Here is a 23,009-nt window from a genome sequence, read left to right as displayed (position 1 = left end):
AGAAAGGGGGAGGGCGGGGAGAGAGAGAGTGTGTGTGTGCTGCGTAGGCAGGAGGACACAGGAAGACAGAATGAAAAACACTGCCTCCGCTCCTCATGCTGGTAAGTGTGTGTGCGTGTAGTGGAGGGCACAAGGGGGCGGGTCGCAGATGCGTGTGTGTGTGTGAGAGAGTGAGAGTGAGTGTGTGTGCGTGTTAGCAGCACAGTTTAAGTACCTTGGACAGCGCCTGGAGACACTTTGCGCTGAGGGAGGAACTTCAAAGGAGCGTCTACCTCTGTCTCCTTCAAACTTCCACATCTCACCAACTTCCCACCGCTCCGCTCGGATCTACTCTCTCTCTCTCTCTCTCTCTCTCTCTCTCTCTCTCTCTCTCTCTCTCTCTCTCTCACACACCCTCACTCTCACTTTTTCTCGGGGTAACTCCTCTTTTCCCGCCGGCATGAAGCCGTAATCCGCGGCCGCCCTCGGAGCACCGAGACGCGGACTCCCTTCGCCCTGTGTCCGCCTCCTCCTCCTCTTCCTCCTCTTCCTCCTGCTGGAGCGATGCCCGGGGCAGGATGTGCTCCAACCGCAAGATCCTGTGGAGCCTGCTGCTGCTCTCCGTGGTGGAGGTCGGCCTGGGCGTGGCGAGCATCGTGCTGGGAGCCGTGGCCATCAGCTGGGTCCGGGGCGAGCACAAGCCGCAGCAGGGCGACGCGTCCCCGGTGTGGAGCGGACTCTGTGTACGTCCCGGGACCATAAGTTACACTCTCCTCTTTCGTTCTAACATTAGTGGCGGTCTAGATCCTATAACGCAGGAGGATCAGAAACCTTTATTTATCTGATTTATATGTTTAAGGGAACTTAACAGGTCTTATATGAAGGGAGAGACTTATTTGAACTTTAAATCTTCTTGATTAGGTTGATGGTTGTTTGTTTTACTCTGATCTTTAACTAGACGTCATTGTTTACATGTAGTGTAGAGAGAGTTGTTTTCTAATTCACACGTGAGTCCAATTGATTGCAAAAACGGAAGATAATCTGATTCAATAACGTGAAAAATAACAAAGTAGATCAAAAAAGCTGTAATTTGTGTTATGTTGTATTCATAAGTTCATCAGATGGAAGTTGTGTTTTTTGCAACTTTTCATTTATTTCAGTCAAAACATTTTGAACCTATTGAATAAGTGTGTTAACCAACGAGTGTATCAGAGTATCACAGCTCCTCTGTGATCCATCTTCATCTGTTTACATCCTGCAGTCATTTCACCGAAAAACCCTGAGGGGGGAAACGACTCATAGCAGCAAATCACTCCTCTTCTTCCTCCTCCTCCTCCTCCTCCTCTTCCTCCTCCTTCGCTTCTTTCAGCCTCATTGTCTCCATTTGGCCGTTGCTGCGCGGTGAAAAGTGTTGTCCCTGACGTTTCCAGTGGCCATATATAACCTTCAATCAGCTGAGTTTTACATTGCAGAGCTGGAGCGTTGCCACGGGAACCAACTCACTGTTTGTGACAGTTTAGCTTTAATTTATTCAGGCAATATGGTAAAAAAACATATGTATGTATTGTATGAGATAAGGAGTGTCCAAAAGCGCGCGTGTGTGTATTGGGTGTATGTGTGTGTATGAGGCAGGGAGAGAGAGAGAGAGAGAGGTGATACATCATTATATACTGTAAGGTACATGTCTAATTTGTGAGTGTCCTCTGAGGGCAAGTGCATGCCGAGTGTGTATGTGTGTGTGTGTGTGTGTGTGTGAAATTGCTGCAGGCTTGTTATGCAATCTGATGCCTGTGTGTGTGTGTGTGTGCGGCCCTCTAGCTGTTGAGCGCTGTCTGCTGACTCAGCCGCTGCTCGACTCGGCTTCTGATCACCTGAAAGCCTCAGATGTCTGGTCAGGCTCGGGCGTCATTGAACGTCCAGCCGGGATTTAGATTTCTGCTCTGTCATTTAATCCTCAACTAATGTTCCAATCTCTGAGTTTTTATGGGTTTAGTGTCGCGCTGAAGGCTGCAAGAAAGTTCCCAGCAGGGGTTGTGGTTGTTTCAGTGACTCTGGCTTAACTGATGCTCCAGGTTTTAAAGTTAATGTTTATAAGTTAAGGTTTGTTGTTGTTGTCAAGCCTCCAGTCTTCTTGTTATTGGACAACTATGCATGACGGCTGCTTCAATGTGTCAACGTTTAAATCAGCTTCATTCTGCCACAGCGAGTGTGTTGACTCTCTTGCTCCACGTACCACAGGCGGCACTTGCACAGCAGTTTAAGAACCACCGATGCAGAGAGTTGAGGAATCTTGCCGTCACAAAGTACTCGGGAAAATTTTGGAAAACATTCAAACTGAAAGTTCCATTTGAAAAGTGGTTTTCTGAAACTATAACTGAAATGAACTTTCAAAATCACATTACACATAACCCAACAGTTTGATGGGGTAAGAGAAAGCCGAGACGTTTCTACACACACTCACACACACACACACACACACACACACACACACACACACACACACACACAGTCACACACACACACACACACACACACACACACACACACACACACACACACACACACACACACACATTCACTCGAATAGTGTTATATAGCTGACTCAACATAATGAAGCGGCCTGGTGTTCCACTTCAGCCTGACTCACTGGCGTCCAGGACAACATGGCCTCTCTGCTACACAGGCCCACCATGACGAGAGACTATTTATAGAGGGAGAAGATTGTATCTGAGTGAGGCGGCGTTTGAGAACACGTCACCTTCCTGTCGCCAGGAGGAGCAGAGAGAGAGAGAGAGAGAGAGTAAACACTGAAATGGCACAGGAAAGATGGAGAGAGAGAGGGGGGGGAGGAGGCGGAGAGAGAGAGAGGGGGAGTGAGAGAGAGGGAGGGAGAAAGTAAGAGAGAGAGAGAGAAGCAAGGAGAGAGAGAGTGAGAAAGTCAGAGTGAAAGAGAGAGAGAGAGGGAGAGAGATATTAACCACTTGTTCTCCTTTCTCTTTGCAGTTTCTACTCTGTGGGATGTGCGGAGTTCTGTGTGCGAGGAAGAGGACGGGACTTATTGTAAATACACGCACGCCAACATCTATGCTCACACACACACACACACACACATTAATTCCAATAGTTTTTATGCTTTTAGGTTTGATTTGGTAGAGTTCTACGTTCACTCTCATGTTCTCTGTGAATATCCACTTTTTATTTTATCTCTTTTGCACAAACTTCATTCAGAAACATTCAAATCCCATTGGGTGATGTATTATTTGTCTCATTGAGTCTTTTAATCATCTAACCTGATCGTCTGTGTCCCTCTGACTGCAGCTATATTCACATAAAAGCCTCACGCAAACAAAAACAAAACACTCAAAGAGATTCTGGATCAGAGCTCATTTAATATTTCATGTGGCATCTCTCTGGCTCCTTTAAAACGAATTACATTAAAGTTTCATCTTAAACAGCCTCTTTTCCCTCAGATCTGATCAAAACAAACCCCCAGTGTACAGTAATGCACAGAAAATACTCAACCAAAAACAAAAGCGTTAAATATTCATTCATACTCACAGCAGTTCTATAGAAACACGCAACTGAGCCACATAAGCACGCACACGGAAGTTTGCAAATGTAGGAACTGTGTGAGGAAGTTTACACTCTCACCATGTGTGTGTGTGTGTGTGTGCTTCGTGTCCTCTGAGCAGGTGCATACAGTGTGTTCTGAGAGAGACGTCTGAGGAAACTGGAGGAGACGGGCAGTCACCTCTCCTCTCCTCTTTCTGTCGCTCTCTTTCCATCCTCTCACTCGGCCGCCTCTCACTGACTCAGTCTCTCTCTCTCTCTCTCTCCCTCTCCCTCTCTCTCTCTCCCTCTCCCCCTGACGATGGATCAATGTCAGCACAATCTGCTGTAACGGAGACATGCCTCAACCTTTCCCTCCCTCCCTCTTCCTCATCCTATCCATCCCCCGTTCCATTGCCTCCGTCTCTCCCTCTCTCTCTCCTTTTGCGTCTACACCTTTTTGTTCCATCACCCTCATCCATCTCTCTCTCTCTCCCTCTCCTGTTCCTCCTCAGCCTCTCTCTCTCCCTCCCTCCTCCTCTCCTGGGCTCTTCCTCTTCCTCTCTCTTTGCGTCTGTGAGGGTTATGATCACATTAGCTCTGTTTTGGCTCCGGCCTCCCTCCAGCCGTTTTCCACCCTGATAATGACTGAAACAGGAGATGCCCCTTCTCCATGCGGTTAAAGGCACTAAAGGCATCTAGCTGCACTCCAGACACAAGTGTGCCAGGCGTGAACACACACACACACACACACTATAGGATTTCATTATTTTGATTGCAAAGTAACGGAATTCGATTCTCACGCCAGGGTCGACTTTTTCCCCGAGAATAACGCCGCTGTTTACAGTCGCCAGCCGGTCATCAGTAACTGTGATTGATAGAGTTTCCAAAGTGATCACGCACAAAAACACCATCAAGACACACACACACACACCCACACACACACACACACACACACACACACACACACAGGGCCTCAATCAAGTAAATTTACGAGCTGTGTGATGTTTCTGGATGAGGCAATGTGCTGCAAGAGAGAGAGAGATCCAATTTTCTAATATAGCAAATGAGATTTATTCGGACGCACACACACACACATTAGTCGTCACTGCAGACGTCGTCTGACACGGCGGAGAGTCCACGATGGAAACACAGTACAGAGAAGCTTTTAAATCTCTAACCTCATCACATTCCGTCAGAGTTTATTTACAGTTTTGCAGCCAGGATATCAATTTAGCATTTAGAGGTAAGATAAATCTCTCTAAGTCTCTCTCTCTCTCTCTCTCTCTCTCTCTCTCTCTCTCTCTCTCTCTCTCTCTCCCTCTCTCTCCCTCCCTCAGATGATCCTGTTCTCCGCCTGCTGCATCTGTGGTCTGATCGGTGGGATCCTCAACTTCCAGTTCGTTCGCGCGCTGAGCAAGCGGCCGGACTCCATGCAGTCAGTCCACCTGGCGGCCATGACCCTGGCTGGCTTGGGTAAAGGAGAGATAGACGCCGCACGATTCCCTCTCAGCGTAGAATGACACAGAAAAGAACAGAACTTTACCGCAGAAAATGTATCTGTGGTCTCACCCAAACAGGATGAAGCCACCAAACATGTTTCTATCGGCCCAAACCTCTGTGTTTACATCGTCCTCCCTGTCCTCTCCATGTCCCCCGTCCTGTCTGTGTCTCGTCCAGGTATCTCCTCCTGCACTCTGTCCACGTGGCTGACCTGTCGCCTGGCCAGCTCGGAGCAGCAGAGGATGTTCCTGGAGAGGGAGCACTCGCTGCACCACTCCCACGAGATGACCGACAAGGTAGGGGTGCGAGTCGACGAGACGACGGAGACCACCGAGAAGGTAGGTAGACCATCCACAGTGTCAATACATGGACTTGATGTGACCTTAGGAGACATAAAGGTCAACGTGTGTATGTACTGTGTGTGTGTGCTCAACAGGAGATCATGGACAACTCCAGCAACGGCATTCCTCAGATCTCCTACAACGGACACACGGCCACGTCACTCTGACGAAGGATCTCTGTCGTCAGGTTGTACGTTCATGGACCTCAGTTGTGGTCGTTTCTCTCTCTTGAGAACCTGGAACCTTTTTTGTTTGACGGAGACATTTGGACATTTGTGGCTTTGAATTGTCGGATTTGTGTTATGCAAACGTATCATCGGATGGAGGGATGGAGGGACGCGTGACACTCTGGCACTTCTACAAATCAAATGGGATGAATTTGGGGGAAATTGCGTCCGAACGAGGTCACATAGACTCACATAGTCTTTAGAATGGACCCTTATAGAGCTACGGAACATGTGGAGAAACTTCTAAAAGCTCCTTTACATGAGGTCAGAAGTTCAGTCAGACAGAAATATGTTCACTGTTGCCTCAGAAAGTCTTTTCCTACGACCTTTCAACCTTAAACATCTGTGTTTCTCATGGATCTCTCTCCTATAGTAACTTCCTGGTGCCTTCTCACATCAGTTCACAGCTTTACACAATCTCACCCCAAACAAAGTTCATTTTACATCACAGCCTGACACGGTTCTGTTTGAGACTCCAGCAGATCGGTTGGGCCTGGATTGTTGCGTGCGCTGAGTTCAGATCAGCTACAGACCTGGTGAGTAACAGAATAACAATATGACCTCGCTCGGATGTAATTTACCCTGAAAAAGTCATAAAAATGATCCTGAAATAGCCGGAGCGTCCCATTAAAGTGCGTCTCTCTCTCTGTGCGGGACATCATCTGACCTCTATGTGACGAGCGGGACAGATACATTTCATCCAATCAGATGCCTCAAAGTGGAGAGCACAAAGCGAGCATGCAGCAGATTCACCTGTTTATTTTAGTCTCTCTCTCTCTCTCTCTCTCTCTCTCTCTCTCTCTCTCTCTGGTTATGGGTTTAATGGAATGCAGACCTGGTGATAGCCTTCAGCTAACTGTACATATAGTCTGATAACGGAATGCTTTGAAAGTACGATGATGCACAACATACTGTATATCCATGCGAGTATATCAGGAGGAGTCAGTATCTGTAAATCAAACATATTTTTATAAACGCTTCTTATAAAAGTGAATTCAATAAAAGTATGACGATGTGAGTGATGCACTTTGGTCTAACGCCAATTATTTTAGAGGTTTCGCGTCAAACAATATATAATACATAAAACCGAGTGTGTGTGTGTGTATGACGCCAGTTTGTGTGTATTTGTGCCTTTCAAGCATCCAGAATTATTACTTTACTGCCACAAATAAAGCAAATGAACATAATCTAGAGACCAAGTACACAGTACCACAGTTTGACAACCTGTACAAGCACACTGTCAACTTAATCAATGCAGTGTGTGTGTGTGTGTGTGTGTGTGTGTGTGTGTGTGTGTGTGTGTGTGTGTGCGTGTGCGTGTGCGTGTGTGTGTGTTATTTAGAAAGTGCTTTCCTATGGGATCTTAGTTAAACACAATGAAACCTCTGGGGCCATTTAGGGTTCATAAACTCTGCGTAAAGTAAAGTCATGAAGTAAATCAGTTTTATAGCTCCTTTCAAACCTGGCGACTCAAAGTGCCTCATAGAGCAAAGAGAGCAACAGCAATATGAACACACACACACACACACTCACTCACATCTACATGCACGCACGCACACACACACACACACACACACACACACACACACACACACACACACACACACACACACACACACACACACACACAAGCTGTGACCTCTTATAAAGATATACACTGGCTCTGACAACATCAATGCTGCCCAATACCTCATTACAGTGTTTGCTTACTGCAGAGGGTGTGTGTGTGTGTGTGTGTGTGTGTGTGTGTGTGTGTGTGTGTGTGTGTGTGTGTGTGTGTGTGTGTGTGTGTGTGTGTGTGTGTGTGTGTGTGTGTGTGTGTGTGTGCATGTGTGTGTGTCCAGAAGCCACTAGGGGCTCGCTGACTAAGGAGCCACATCACAATTTATCACCGTGCCAACAGACAAGTACGGGCCAAAGCACCCCAGAGAGCATCAGACCTGACCTGTGTGTCTGTGTGTGTGTGTGTGTGTGTGTGTGTGTGTGAGTGTGTGTGTGTGTGTGTGTGTGTATGGACGTGCTCGGGCATCTTGAGCGCTCAGCCTGGATTCATCGGCCTAATTGACACCTCAGGTCACCCTAATGATCTTAATGTGCCGTTGCAGGTAAGAAGAGGATACAGAATCAATGAAGGTCTCTGATTGGACGTCTTTGCTGTCATGTTGGTATCTGCACATCTTGCACTTTGACAAAGGACAAACTGGAGGGTGAAAAGCATCACAGATGAGTTTTTCAATGGACGAATAATAAGAGCAGCACAGCCACACAGTCTCTCATTCGTCTCTGTCGCTTTTGGGTCAGAACCCCTTCACACCCCCATGTGATGATACTGGAATCTCACTGTCACTCAATTTGAGAGTAAATATTGTGTGATTTCTACTTTACAACTTATATTTTATGTACTTTGCTTTAAATATGCATTCAGTGTAAACTCTTACATACTGTCACAGAAAAGCATCTATGGAGAAAAATTTGTAGCACCTATATAGAACATTATTATGCCAGTACTGTAAATACATTTTGTACATTTGGGTCAGGAAAAGTATATGGGAAAAGAATGAAGTTTTGGTTGTTTTTACTGCTCTTTAATGTCAAACAGGACAAATTTGATCAAAACTGTGTGTAAAGATTGAAATATGTTTATTTTATTTTGTAAAAAACAAACAAGACTTTGTAAATGCAAAATCAAAAATTAAATTACAATTTTAATATATAATATTATTTCAATTTCACTTTTTACTTAATTTCATACTGATTGTTTTTATTTACTTGGATGATTCTTTCTTCCACCACGTCCATTTGGGGATTCAGTTGTAATAGCACCTCCTGACCAGCAGGCGGAGACATATAGAAAATACGTCCCACACGTCGTACCTTCCTGTAAAGCGGAAGTCGCCTCACGTTGTCCTTCCCGTCTCTCGTCCCAGCATGGCGAACCTCGAGCATGCAGAAGACGACCCAAAACACGTGAAAATGTCCGGTGAAGTCCCCGCCGCGGCGGCTCCGGTACAGCCGATCCCGGTTCCGGTTCCGTGCGCGATTCCGTCGTTCGCGGCCGCGTCAGAGCTGCTGTCGACGCCGTACTCGTGTCTGGTCATGAACCCGTACAGGAGACATATAGCCCTGCCGCCAAAGTACCTGAAGAAGAAGAGGACCGGGATCCAGGAGGAGCTGGAAGCGGAGCTGCTCCGGTTCTCTGAGAGGTAGGAAGAGCGAGTCCCTGACCGGACACACAGGCAGCCAGTCCCGGGTGTACACACGCACACGCACACATGCACACATGCACACACAAACACACCAGCTGCCATGCTCACTTCAACATTTGAAAAGTAAAGTCGCACCTTTTGAATTATCCACAAACTTCCAGACATGTCCTCCAACTTTGTACTCTTCATCACAACCATGTGTCGAACCAGCAGTGGAGTCTCCGTGTCAGGCTTAGAACTTTTCAATCAACCCCTTGTCTGTTTGTTTTGTACCGGTCAGGCCTGTTTGCAGCCTGTTATGTTACACAGAATGCTCATAATGGACTTCAGCTCTGTGACATTGCATCATTCCTTTCTGTCCTCTTGTCTCCTCTGTCTCCAGGCTGAACGGCGTCCCCTTGGCGTATGATAACATCAGGATAGTGAGACAGCATGGGGACATTTACGACGACAGCGGCTACATCCACATGGACATAGAGGCCAACTTTGTCCTCTTTAAGCCCCAGATAGGACAACAGCTGGTGGTGAGTCTGATGTTGTTATGATAGAAGAAAGAAGCCATTGAATTAGAAAACATACAGCGGGGCTATTCAATTAGCGGCCCACATCCGGCCCGCAGACCCCCTTTGACTGGCCCACCCCCCACTGACCCAACGTAAGCCGCAAAAACGCATTTAAATCATATTTGCTGTGACAGTTTTTAAAATTCCCACCCTTCCTCTTGTACTTGAACGCACCGCTCCCGGTATCGTAGCAACGCCAGCCCAGAATACTCTCTCCAAGTACGACAACCGCGGAAAGATGTCACTGACAGGTCAGAAACGTAAAATTGACAATGAAAATCGGCGTTTTAGCCCTGCCTGGACTGATTAATACGTGTTTATTTTACCCCAAAGACTGAACTCTAAGCCACTGTGCTTGATTTGCAATGAAAGCCTGTCCGTATTAAAAGAATATAACATTCGGAGGCACCATGTTGAGAAACACCGAGCTTTTGGGACAGCATTACCGGAAGGGACAGAGGAGAGGGCGACTAAGGTGCAGAGCCTGCTAGCATCTTAAAACAGGAGTTGTTCCATATTAGTAAAGACATTTACAGCACAAGAGAGGGCCACGGCCGCCTCACTGCGAGGGTCGTGGAATTTAGCAAAGAAAAAACGACCCTTCACTGATTCTGAAACTGTCAGAGACTGCATGATTATGACTGCAATATTAGACGAGGTAATACATGACGGTAAAATCAAAGCCAGTGTGACATCTGCAGTCAAGAGCGTGCCCCATCAGACACCTCAAACATGCGCAGAGTGGAAATATTAGCCACAGATGAGTTTGAGGCTCTGCTGAGCGACCTGAAAAAAGTTGAAATCATGTCAATCGCAGTGGACGAGTCAACAGATCGGTGTGACACGGCACAGTTGTGTGTGTATGTGCGCTTCTATGATGCGGGACACCGGTGTTTCCGCGAGGAGCTGCTCTGCCTTCTGCCCCTCAAAGGTCACACTACAGGCGAGGTGTTCTTTGATAAAATCTCGGCTTTCTTTCAAGACAACGGGTTAGATATGACTCGGGTCTGTATGCTGGTGACTGATGGTGCTCCATCTATGACTGGGAAAGTGAGTGGACTGAAAGCGCGGTGGACAGCTGTTGCTCCGAGGATGACAGCATTGCACTGTATTGTGCACCAGACCGTGCTGTGTGAGAAACTAAACGGACACTTCAAAAGTGTAATGGACAATGTTATGGCGACTGTAAACTTCATACGCGCAACCTCAAGCCTCCATCGCTTCTTTCGCCAGCTGCTGTCTGACATGTCCGCAGAACATGACAACTTACTTCTCCACAACGACATTAGATGGCTATCCAAAGGGAATTGGCTGGAGCGCTTCTGTGCGCTCAAGGAGGAGATTAAAGGTTTCCTTCATGACAGCAAGCAAAAAAAAGCAGAGGCGCAACTAAACCGCATAATGGACACAGGCTTTATGGCAGACGTGTGTTTCCTCTCTGATTTGTTCAAACACTTAAATGAGTTAAACCTCCGACTACAGGGCAGAGAGAAAACCAGTTGGCCTTTAGTTCAACAAATGCACTTTTGCAAATACATCTAAAATGTTATAGAAGACTTTACTGTTGCACAAAGTTGTTCCAAAAAAACAAAAATGTATTCAATTTACATTAAGGACCTTGTTAAAAATATTCTGGTCAAGGTTTTGACCAAATGTTAAAATTTGCACTTGAATTATTTTGCTCATCAATAAATGATGCAGTATAAAGCCTTTATTGTGAATTCCTTTATTTATTTTTATGATTTAGTTCAGGTGGTGGCATATTTAGAGTTAAGTCTCGAGAAGTAATATAAGTAGGGGTCTTCGGCCCAGTGGCATCTCAAAATTTTCAAATCTGGCCTAGAAAAAAAAGTAATTGAATAGGCCTGACATACAGCATCAAGACTTCATCCTCTGTATTGTTTTCCGTTTGCAGGGCAAGGTAAACAAACTGGGAGTGGGCCACGTGGGCTGCCTGGTGCACGGCTGCTTCAATGCCAGCATTCCCAAGCCCAACCTGGTCACCGTAGAAACCTGGAGGGTGGCCGGGCCCAGGGTTGGCACGGAGCTGGAGTTCGAGGTGACGGCGCTCGACGCAGATACGGCCGGAGTGCTGCTGATCCGGGGACGGATGGACCGGACCAGGCAAGTGTCAAATCCTGTGTTCTTTTGTGTGCTGAGCGTCTTACTAACGTCTGTAGGAATCGGCCGCGTACCAATTTGGATTTTTAGTGTCCTTGGTGTGTCATTACTCTGTATTGATGTTTGCGTTTTGTCATTTTGGCGTGCCAGGATCCAGGAGATGTTGGCTATGGGTGAGAGCTCTGAGTCCAGCGTCTCCGCAGTCCAACAGCCACCGGACACGGAGCTGGAGCAGAACACGGAGCCGGATGCGGAGCCCGACCCAGAGCCCGTCGTAGAGCCTCCCGAGGACTCCCCCAAGAAGAAGAAGAAGAAGAAAAAGGACAAAGTGAAAGAGGAACTGGTAGATGAGGTTTCCTGCGACGGCCCACTGAACGGATCCACTGAAGTGGTGAACCGCAACGACACCGTCAAGGAGAAAAAGAAGAAGAAGAAGAAGAAAGAGAAGCGCCTGAAAGGGGAAGAGGAGGAGGCGGCGGAGGAAGTCACCGTCTCGACCGCCGAGTTCCACTGCAGCGACTCCAGCGGCTACCTGAGCGACAAGCCCAGGAAAAAGAGGAAACACGAAGCCACACCGACTGACACGGACACCACGGTCGTCGTCAACAACAACGATCACACCGTTCCAAAGTCCAAGAAGAAGAGGAAAGGCAACATCGAGCAGTTTGCCTGAAGATAAAACCTCTGAGTCATCAGGACGTCTGTGTGCGATGATGACATAAAGATGAAAACACCAACTTTCACCAAACCAGGTTTCTACTAGCAAATGTGTCATTAGATGGAGGAAGAGGAAGAGGAGGACAAACACAAACCTCTGGTGCGCTTTCCTCTTTTTGCCTGAAGAGGGCGCCAAACCGCTTCCTCCTTGGTCCACACTGGAGAGGCAGGGGGACGAGGCTCACAGTGAGACGTCCTCAGCTCTGCCTTTACCCCCAGAGCAAACAGGGTTAGGACAACAAATGGGAAGTTTGTGTCCACCCTGTCTGTCTCTCTCTGAGTCTCTGATTGGACGCATAAGGACGTGTTGTTACCTAAATGTCCAGTATTCACCCTCCGACGCCTCACTGCAGACTGAGACTGTGAGCCGTTTGCTGTGTCTTCTTGTGTGAGGAAGAGCAGAGATTTAAATGAAAAGTTTAAAGGTTTGATGAGGATTAAAGAGCTCTATTTTGATTGGTCGACTCGGCTTCTGTTTTTAGTTACAATCGCTGCAGTTTCTGTCTAAAGGGGTTTGTTTGGCCTTTATTTACTCCCTCTAAAGTGGCCGAATTCCTCGTGTTGTGCCGTCCTTGTGTTGGTGAAGAGCTCTGAAACGTTCACACACTGAAGCAAACTAATGGCTCTGTGTGTTTGAGCTCTTCTTGCCAGCCAGTGTGTGTGTCAGGTGATAAAGTGCTGGGAGGCGAGAGAAAAGTCCAGCTAAAGACGGCTGTGTTGTCTTTACCCCCCCCCCCCCCCCCCCCACACACACACACACACATACACCTCCACACACACACACACACACACACTCTAATCCTCCTCTGTTTCAGTGGGGGGCTCTAATTAGCTGTGAGGTGTTAAAGAGTTGAGGAGCTTATCAGGAGCTGCCTAAAGAGGACAGATAAGGACGGCAATTAACCGGCCTCCTCTTCATCACTCACACTTGATCTTGTATTTCTGTTATCAAGCTGAGGAGACGTTTTAATGTCTCCTTGTGTCTCTTATTCTATAAATACTGTTTCATGTCCCCAGAGACACACAAAGCTTTGGAAAGACGCCACAAGAGAGACGGTGAGTTAATTGAGCAAATGGAAGACGTTGGGCTTTGACCTCATCAGTGAAATCAGTTTACTAGTGAAGAACCCTACAGATCTGAACCTGAGACCCCCTCCCCCCTCCCCCAGAGGGACCATGGATGCCTTTTGCCCCGTAAAATAAAAAGCAGACGTCAACAAGAGGAGCAGGAGGTTTGACCTGAACTTAGAAGCTGCTGACAAACAAGAAGAACCAGAGAAGAAAACAGCTTCATCGTCCTCAAAGTCTTTCAAACGGGAACAAACGAATGATGTCATTAGTTAAGACGAACTCAATTCTGTAGTAACTCATTGTTATTACTTAATCATATCAGCGATCCCGTCAGCTGTCAGTCATCTAGATTCTACATGGTCATTTGAGCAGTGTTGTCTTAGATCAGATGTATTGATCCTGTATTGGAGGCTGTTAGTCAGGCTGCCTCACATCCAAACCAAACACGATCCTTTGTTATGGAAAATAACAGAAACTTTGAGGAGAATTCCACACTGGAACGAAATGTACAAACACGCACAAGCTCATTACTCATACTGTGTGTGTGTGTGTGTGTGTGTGTGTGTGTCAGTCATAACTCCTTTAGTGTGAATGTGAATACAACCTCCACATTCACTACAAAACTACACACAACACACACACACAGAACTTTCCGTCTGTCCTCCCGTGACCTTCCTCCACCTTCATCACGCCGTGTTGCTGTCAGCGTGCACCTCTCCTGCACCTGTGCCCCCCCGGATCCCCCCCGCCCCCCCTCCATCGCCGCTCGTTCATCTTGTCGTTTCCCTCGATCACTCCCCATCCTCCCCCCATCCTGGCTCCCCCTCCTACGTCTCCTCATCTCCCTGATTTATCGGAGGCGCTGTGTAGTTCACACACATTCCACTCCTGACACATACACACACACACACACACACACACACACACACACATACACACACACACACCCCTGCCACTGGACTCTCATATCTAAGCACGCTCGTTTATCTTCATGATCCTATGACGAAGAGAAGAAGAGAGAGAGGGATGAGACAATAGGAGTGTTGTTTTTGTTGAGAGGGCCAGACTATCTTTTCCTACACCTCCGTCTGCCTCTCTCTCTCTCTGTCTCTGTCTCTGTCTCTCTCTCTCTCTCTCTAGGAGTGGTCTCTGGTGTGTGTGTGTGTGTGTGTATGTAGGTTGGCTGCGCCTCTCTATCTCCTGTGTCAAACTTTCCAGGCCCGGCGGCTCCAACATGAAAGGAGCCGTGCAGTCTTTATGGAGAACAAACGGCGCCTCAACACAATGATCCAGGTTCAGTACACACACGCACACACAAATACACATACACATACACATACACATACACTTACACACACTAGCTGCCTCACTTATTCACTCACATAGACGCACCACATCCACAATCCGCAATCCGCAAATCCCCGGCCTCGCACACCCCCTTTGTCCAGGCCCTAATTAGTTATGTGGCCGGCTCTCCGCTCTCTCCCTTGAGCCCCAAATGGCAGCAGGTCATAAAACCTTAAGTGTTCCACCAGTCAGAGTCGTGCAACTGCGGCCGTATATCCTCCAGCACGGCTCAGATCCTATCAAAGTCCACACACATCCATGAAATCCCTTTATGGCTCAGAGCGGTTTGGCCCTTCAGTTTGCTCTCACAGGTAAGGCAAACACACACACACACACACAGACCACAGCGTAAAACTCTTTCCCAGGGGATCAATGTCCACACACAGGCACACACAGGCACACACACACACACACTAGTATACAAGCACAAATACACACATTAGTAACCCCAAAAGTAAACGTTACTCGTGGTTAGTGAGCCGAATTCCCACTCTTAGTTAGTTTGTTTCCTTAGCACCCAACACCCACGACCCCCCGCCCCCACACCCCCCGGTTACCTTGGAGACGACGGACGGGTGTTACCTGTAACACTGTTTTGCTCAAATGTTTCTGTGTGTGTGTGTGTGTGTGTGTGTTTGTCCAGTATTAGGTGTTTATTTGCTTGCGTTGAAGGGAGTCATGAGTGAGATGTTTTGGATCCTGGCGCTTCAAGAGCAGCGACCACAGAAGAAGAAGAAGAAGAGGAGGAAGAAGAAGAGGAAGTTTCCAGTCCTTTGAGGTACTAATTCTTCATCTGTCTGTATACAAAGTGAAATGTTACACTGTAACTGTAAACACAAGTTGATTTGATCTTTCATTGTTTCTCTTCTTCATTGCTTTTCAGCCCGTGACCAGAGAGAGAAGAAGAAGAAACACAGAAGAAGAAGAGGAACAGAAGGCGGAGCATCAACGACTGTGAGTCCATTCAGCTAAACAAAATAACATTAACACTTAAACGACTTCCCCCTAATCTTTTCAAATTTTGCACATTTACCCTTTTAAGCCACTGTTTCTTGCTCCAAACTGTTGTCACTCAGTGTGCATGAAGGAGCATTTCCCACTGGTTCAAATCCCAGCCCATAGCTTTGGCTTTATGATTCCCATTCCAACTCTTGCTCTCCAAGTAAAACAAGATAAAGATTGACAAGAACAGTCCAGCCAAGCAAACTCACATATCAGTATTTAAAGTATTTGGACGGGTTTCACATTTTTAACACTTTATATCCACAAACAAAGCTGTAACTCTGTTGTTTTCCACCTATTTGCGCAATTCTATCCGTTTTTTTTGTCGCTTCTGGGCTGAACGTTCCTCATAAAGACGACAATTAAACCCCTCTCGGCTCTGCCCTGACCGCTGGGCACAGTCAGATGAATATGGCTCCGTGTACTCAGGAGGCGATGGGAGGCTCACAGGCGTCTAGACAGTGTTCCCACCAAAGCGTCACTCCTCCACCCCCGAACACGCCGGGGAGAAGGACAAAACGGAACGCCGGCGCTATTTAGTTTTAATCTTAACTGCGTTTGATATTATGATAGTAACATCATCTACAGAAATGAAGCCGGTCCTGAAAGAATGAGGTCAAATTATATCAACACACATACGCACACATACACACGCGAGAACACGGGATGGTGTGAGACGGAGAGAGATGATTTACTGTGGAAAAACAGGCAAATGTGAAAAAAATTTATCTTTATCACTCCCTATACCTTTTTTTGCTTATAAATCGAGGGGGGAAGGAGAAAAGATGGGAGGAACACACACACACACCCACACATATATACACACACATATATACACACACATACAGTATACACACACACATACAGTATATACACACACACACATTTACACACACATACAGAGTATACACACACGTATATACACATATATACACACACATACTCTCACACACATACATACATACACACACACACTCAATCACACGCACACACATATATATACACACACACACTCACACACTCACTCACACACACACAGATACACGCACACACACACACACACACACACACACACACACACACACACACACACACACACACACACACACGCACACACACACACACACACACACACAATCACACACACACACTCAATCACACCCACACACACCCACACACTCACACACACATCATATCATCAGACATTCAGTCACAACCTCCCCGAAAAACCGCAGAAAAATAAACAAGCCGACGTTTTACTGGAAAAAGTGATGTCATGTTTAGTCACGGAGCCCAACAGGACAATACATAGGACACAGCTCTGCCTGCTTTATTAGCATTATTACTCTCACTATTATGCTTTATGACAGACTCGTCATAGAGCAGGAGATGTGTGTGTGTGTGAGAGAGAGAGAGAGAGAGAGAGAGAGAGAGAGAGAGAGAGAGAGAGAGAGAGAGAGAGGGAGGAGGGAGGAGGGAGGGAAGCCTGGGTGGCCGACGCACAGTGCAGGCGGCCATTGTGTACATTAGATGCATGCAGAGCTGATTACTGGAAAAGCACTTAGAAAGTCATCGACGAGGGAAACGTTGGCGAGCGGCCTCGTCTTCATCACTGACGAAGACCACGAGTGACATAAGAGTGATTCAACACCAAGGGGAAAGGGAAGATGTGAAGGTCCTTAAAAGATTTAAGGAGGAATCTGAAGGATGCAACTAAGCTCACTCTGAGACTAACTGCTTTGTTGCTAGGCAGTATTTTATAGTACACACATTCAGGAAAGTACACAGTTTTCCTTATGTGTACTTAAATTCTCAGTTAAAGTACAAGTGCAGTATCATTTATCAGGGAGACGCCAAGAAGTACAAACACTGCAAGATTGGCAGGTTGCAGCTTCTATTCTGTTCCAGTTCCTCCTCACGGGCGCCACAGATGATTCATAAATGTAAACACTAACCTTGATACGTTTAGACAGACACGCACACGCACAGCTGCTATGGTAATAAGTCTTTCCAGTCATCAGCTGTCTGTTGAGTAGTTTTGATTGTGATTACGACACTATTCAGATTATGTCGCCGTGTCGGATTCGGCAACAATCTTTTAGTAGTAAAAGCTGTAGAAGAAGAATGAGGATGAACGATGATGACCTACAGGTGCATCACAAGTGCATTTGACACTTGAAGCTGTAAAGGCTTTGAGTTGCTTCTCTGCCCAACTTTTCTGTACAGAGAAACACTGGAGCCTTCGTCACTTCTAGAAGCTTGAGACTGAAGAATCTGATGCACCGCAGCTTCTTCGTTGGTGATCTTGGATTAATGACATCACAGTGAATTCCAGTGTGAGGTCATAAAAACTCACTGACCCGCACAAACAATCACAAACAAACACCAGGATAAACAGACAGGAGGAGAAACTGTTTAAGGCATTTAGCACGTCTGTCCTCCTCCTCCTCCTCCTCCTCCTCCTCCTCCTCATCATTAGAGACGGGACAGAGATGAGAATATGACTCTTAAAACAAATGAAACATGGCACCCTGAATACACACAGTAAAGAGTGAGTGACCTTCTTTCAGAAAATAAACAGAGACATCACTCAGGCAGCAGTGTGTGTGTGTGTGTGTGTGTGTGTGTGTGTGTGTGTGTGTGTGTGTGTGTGTGTGTGTGTGTGTGTGTGAGCCAAGGTGGTGACAGCGGTGAGGGTAAGTGGGAGGGCAGTAGGAGCAGCCACGTGATGAGACTGTGTGGAGGTGGTGATTCGGTGTTGGGGGTGTTTAGAGGAAGAGGAGGGGAGGACTGCAGCTATATGATGTGGTATTGGGGTTTATCCAACCACCACCGCCGCCATGCACGCACACAGTGACACACACACACACACACACACTGCATAAACTCTACCTTCCACTATGGCCACCCAGCTGTGTAAACAACACCGTGATTGGCCTGTCGGCTCAAGTGCTCAGCCAATGGGGCGATAGCGAAAAAGTGAGAGAGAGAGAGAGAGAGCAGCGTGGGTGTGAAGAGAGAGAGATTGAGAAAGAGAGAGAGAGAGAGACACACACACAATGAAGGAGAGGCAGATAGGTCAGAAGTTAAACTCATCTCCCTTCATCTCCCCCTCTCTCTCTCTCCAATGTTGTAAACACAGAGGGAGTGGAGGGGATGGAACTAGAACGTACTGTATGAGTGATAAAACAAAGAAAGGGACAAATGTGGAAGAAGAAGAGTAAAAGAGAGAGAGAGAGAGAAGGAGGTGTAGGTGTCTGGTTTCAGATTTACAGTGGCAGTGGGAGAGAGTTGGCTGTGTTCTGGCAGCACACAGTGGACGGAGCCAGAGGAGGAGAAGGAGGAGAGATTTACACGGTGAGAACAGCTCTGGCTGCTCTGGCTGCTCTGGGCCGGCACACACCACCTCTCCGGCAATCGCTGCATTACAACACGGCACAAACACACCAGCACACACACACACACACACATTCTCACCCGAGGCCATGATGTGGAATTAATGAAATCACTTTTCCTAAACCACAGGACTCCTCTTCTGTCCTCTGCAGGCCTATTTAACACACAGATACAGGAGTTTGCTACTTTTCAACTCTTTCAACGTCAACATTTCATTACATTGTGATCTCATAACCTCTGTTAATTAAAGCGAGGCAGGTTCTACAACCATTTGGAACTCAAACTGAGATTTCAACCATTAAGTCGCCGCTGTTTATGTCTCCAAACAATAACTCACACCACACGCTGCCATTAAGTCTGTGTGTGTGTGTGTGTGTGTGTGTGCGCATTAATAACAGAGGAGAGCAGGAAGTAGACCATTATGAGAGTCTGTGTGAAGGTCTGCCCTGTGTGTGTGTGTTTCCACTCAGACACAACTGGGATAAACCCCTGTAGGTGTGCGTGTGTGTGTGTGAGTGCGCGCCCTGTGTGTGTGTGTGTAAGTGTGTGTAAGTGTGTGTGTTTGCGTGTCTCTTTTGGGGTTTTACTCCTTATTTAAGACCAATATTTACCCAGCAGCCCCAGGGTGAGATTACCTCATATTCTCCCGCCCAGCTGTGCTTTCTCAGCGTTTCCACGACAACCAGCGGAATGTCCCATCATGTTTATCTGCCTGCCAGGAAACCCAGAGAGAGAGAGGAGGAGGAAGAAGAAGAAGAAGAAGAAGAGGGGGTGGAGGGAGATGAATTGTAGACTCATACTGTACGGCAGAGTGTGTATACGACACACAGACACTCCTGCGCTCACACGCCTCACACTTGTGTATATGGAATCAGGGCAGAGGGACTTATGAGGCATTTTTCATTTACGACTCAATGATAAGATTTTGTTTCACAATCAACATTCCCACCAAACAGCCTCCAAAAGAGATAAAAAAGTCGACGGCGGCCCTTTAAATCTTCTCATTTCTCTGCAGGTTTCACAAGACAAATTTCTGCCCTGTGCTGAAGTGCCCTTGAACAAGTCGCCCATCTTTTGCTCACAGATTGCGCAAGATTTTGCAGTGACGTTGTCAGGGCAACTGTCCCAACATTGTGTGATTCAGTTTGTTCACACTCGCCAGATCTGAAAATGTGACGTGTGACACAACACACGCACACACCACTGAGCCCATACACACATTCATGATGCACAGCTGTGACATTACTACTATCCACTGCAGTAATTGATTGAATACTTAAAAACCACAAACAGAGTGTTGAGTCACCAAAAAGAGTAAAGTGTGTGTGTGTGTGTGGAGTTACAATGTGTGCAAGGTAATTCTGTTTGTCAGGCCTAAGGTGGAGCACACACACACACACACACCTCAGCAGCAGTAGTAATGTGTAAATTCTAAGCCGGCCTTGTAATCAATCAGAGTTAATCACCGGGAGTCATAACTCAGGCTAACATGTACAATAAATAAGAGAATCGCTGGCTGCCCAGTTCCAATCAGTCACACTCAGTCGCAAAGAGCTGCAGCTGCGTGTCACAGCTGTTTCCACTCCAGGCTGCACAATCACCTGTTACACATGTGAAGTTAATTTGGTGACTGAAAATCTGCTTGGTCATGAGAGCTTTCAGGGGAGAGCAGGAACCTGGAAGCAGCCTGAAGGATCAGACTCCACTGCCACTGTGCCACCACCACCATCATCATCATCATCATCACTTTGATCTCAAGGTATGTTTTATTTGTTTATAATAACTTCATTCCTACCTGCTCATTCATTGCTCTTTAATCTTTTAGGATGCAATATAAATTTTTTTTTTTTTGTGTTTTGCTATTTATTTTATTTCTTGAACCTATTTGTTCATTTATTTATCAATTTTATACCATTTTATCAGTTTATTAGATTTTATTGTTTAATTTAACTTTTTATTTTTTTATTTTTTTATTGGTTGATCTTTATGTGCATTAGTACAGCTGCTCTCCATGCTAGAATCTTTTTCTATCTATTTTTAATCGTATTTGTGCTTTAAATTGTGCTCCCATCTTGGAATGAAAAGTTAAATATATAAAATCTCATGTATTGATTGATCGTCATCAGCAACAATAACGGTGGCCCTGACTCAGAGCTCTTTCTGAGTGAGCATTCTGTCTGTGGCTCAGCACTGTGGACTCTGTCCTGCCATGGGAACCAACAGCTATTTGCTTTAATTTGCAACAGAAAAGCTGGTGTTGAATGGTGACTGTTAGGGAATGTTCTATTTGGTCTTCCCCTGGCCTGTTTAAGTGATAAAAGTGTCATTATTTAGCCTCTGAAGCAAAGGGGGAAAGTGCAAACAAGACTGTATGACCCTCTGTGAAGAACCTACGTTCTTCAGAAGCTCATTAAGGGCCTTCAGGAGGACAGCACATCAATTGGCTGGACCCTCCGCTTCCTCTGGGTCTTTTAAAGCCTCCCAGCTCAGATTCAACCCATTCACCATCCGGCTAAACTCAGAAATGGACTCATTTTAGAGCTAGATGGGACATGAAAGATGTGGCGCTGTGAGGAGACATTGAGGACTTATTAAAACAGCGGGAACGGCCCTTGGACTTCAGCCAAATAGGATCTCTGCGCGTCATGCTCTGACCGGATTTGGAAAAAGGCTGGATTTACCTGTGGAGATGCTCTCCCAAGATGCACCCTGCTTCAGCTATGGTTCCTGGATGAGTGATTTGGTTTCAAAGCTGCAACGCTGAAAGTTTAGGATTCCATGTTTGTGCTTGACTGAACAGCGAGTCTATAAAGAGCCGCAATCTGGAGCGGGTTTGTCCTTGCTGGCGTCTAATATGGCTATGCAAGTGGACTCGACGCTAATAGAGTTTGTGAGTGATATGAACCTGATGGAGTTTCCACAGAAGTATACATTAGGAGCGAAGCAGCAAGTGGAAAACCTCCCGTCCAGCCCTGCCAGCGACGCCATGCAGGCTGAACTGATGGATGATTCTGACTGGAGCCTGGAACTAGAACACACCGCGGACCTGCGCTCCGAGCACCTGCTGACGGGCGCGCCGAGGTGCTGCAGCCGCGGACAAGCGCACAGGTCCAAGCGGAGGAGGATCATCACCGTGGTCCAGCGACAGGCCGCCAACGTGCGGGAGAGGAAGCGGATGTTCAGCCTGAACGAGGCGTTCGACGAGCTGCGGAGGAAAGTCCCCACGTTCGCCTACGAGAAGAGGCTGTCCCGCATCGAGACGCTCCGCCTGGCCATCGTCTACATCTCCTTCATGAGGGACCTGCTGGAGAACACCTGACTTTACCCCCCAGACACAAAGACACTCATTTATCTTATAATCTTTATCCGAACTCTGATTTAAATGCCCGTTTCTGACATTTAAGGAGGGGGCAAAGGTATTTAATATTGTTTTGAAGAGACTATATATGGTCATGTTTGTATAAGAAGCCAAACTATTAGATGACGTCACATAGTTACTAAAAAGACTTTATGACAGCTGACACAAATTCATAAGAACCTACAGGGAAACATGCTGATGTGACTTCAAAGGAAATGCTTCAAAATAAAGGTAGGCTACAGTGATTTGAGGTGTTCTTCATTTGAACATTCATCTTCACAAACCCCTAATAGAAGCAGAATCTAACCTACAGTGTGTTAGATTCTGAGTGTTGTGTGAAGCGCCAGGTGTGTTTCAGCACCTTGGACAGCAACACAGCCCGCCTCACCTTGTGTGTGTTGAACAGGTGAGTTTTCCTCAGACAGCCCATAGGAGAAGACAAACATGAAAACGCCATTTGCCTTTGATAGTCTTATCAATCTGGTCATGTGCAAATGAGGTCCATGCAGATATGGAGGATTTGAATGTTAAATCAGGGCTCACAGCGCCGTCTTATTATCTTTGGCATCGGGGTGTGAATTGAGTCCAAAAGGGTGACGGAGCGACGAGGAGGCGAGGTGTTAACTGGG

General features: G+C 46.7%; 2 protein-coding genes across 2 annotated transcripts; both read left to right on the top strand.

Moving 5' to 3' along the window:
- The first annotated feature begins 18 nt into the window (after positions 1–18).
- tmem196 (transmembrane protein 196) lies at positions 19–5,958 on the top strand. The gene is made up of 5 exons (XM_076150050.1): positions 19–722; positions 2,983–3,039; positions 4,869–5,004; positions 5,209–5,369; positions 5,468–5,958. Exons 1-5 carry the CDS (start codon positions 558–560, stop codon positions 5,537–5,539), a joined length of 591 nt encoding a protein of 196 aa, XP_076006165.1. The 5' UTR covers positions 19–557; the 3' UTR covers positions 5,540–5,958.
- A 2,532-nt stretch (positions 5,959–8,490) lies between these two features.
- On the top strand, positions 8,491–12,662 carry polr1f (RNA polymerase I subunit F). Its single transcript, XM_076150055.1, has 4 exons — positions 8,491–8,802; positions 9,188–9,329; positions 11,284–11,492; positions 11,640–12,662. The coding sequence occupies exons 1-4, from the start codon at positions 8,528–8,530 to the stop codon at positions 12,160–12,162; spliced, it is 1,149 nt and encodes a 382-aa protein (XP_076006170.1). The 5' UTR covers positions 8,491–8,527; the 3' UTR covers positions 12,163–12,662.
- The last annotated feature ends 10,347 nt before the right edge of the window (positions 12,663–23,009 follow it).

The sequence above is a fragment of the Genypterus blacodes genome, unplaced genomic scaffold (assembly GCF_046128005.1).
Source record: "Genypterus blacodes isolate CSIRO-AG114 ecotype Tasmania unplaced genomic scaffold, CSIRO-AGI_Gbla_v1 ptg000048l_1, whole genome shotgun sequence".
Classification (NCBI taxonomy): Eukaryota; Metazoa; Chordata; class Actinopteri; order Ophidiiformes; family Ophidiidae; genus Genypterus; species Genypterus blacodes.
Note: the sequence above shows the minus strand (reverse complement) of the source record. Positions and strands in the feature narration are given on the sequence as shown.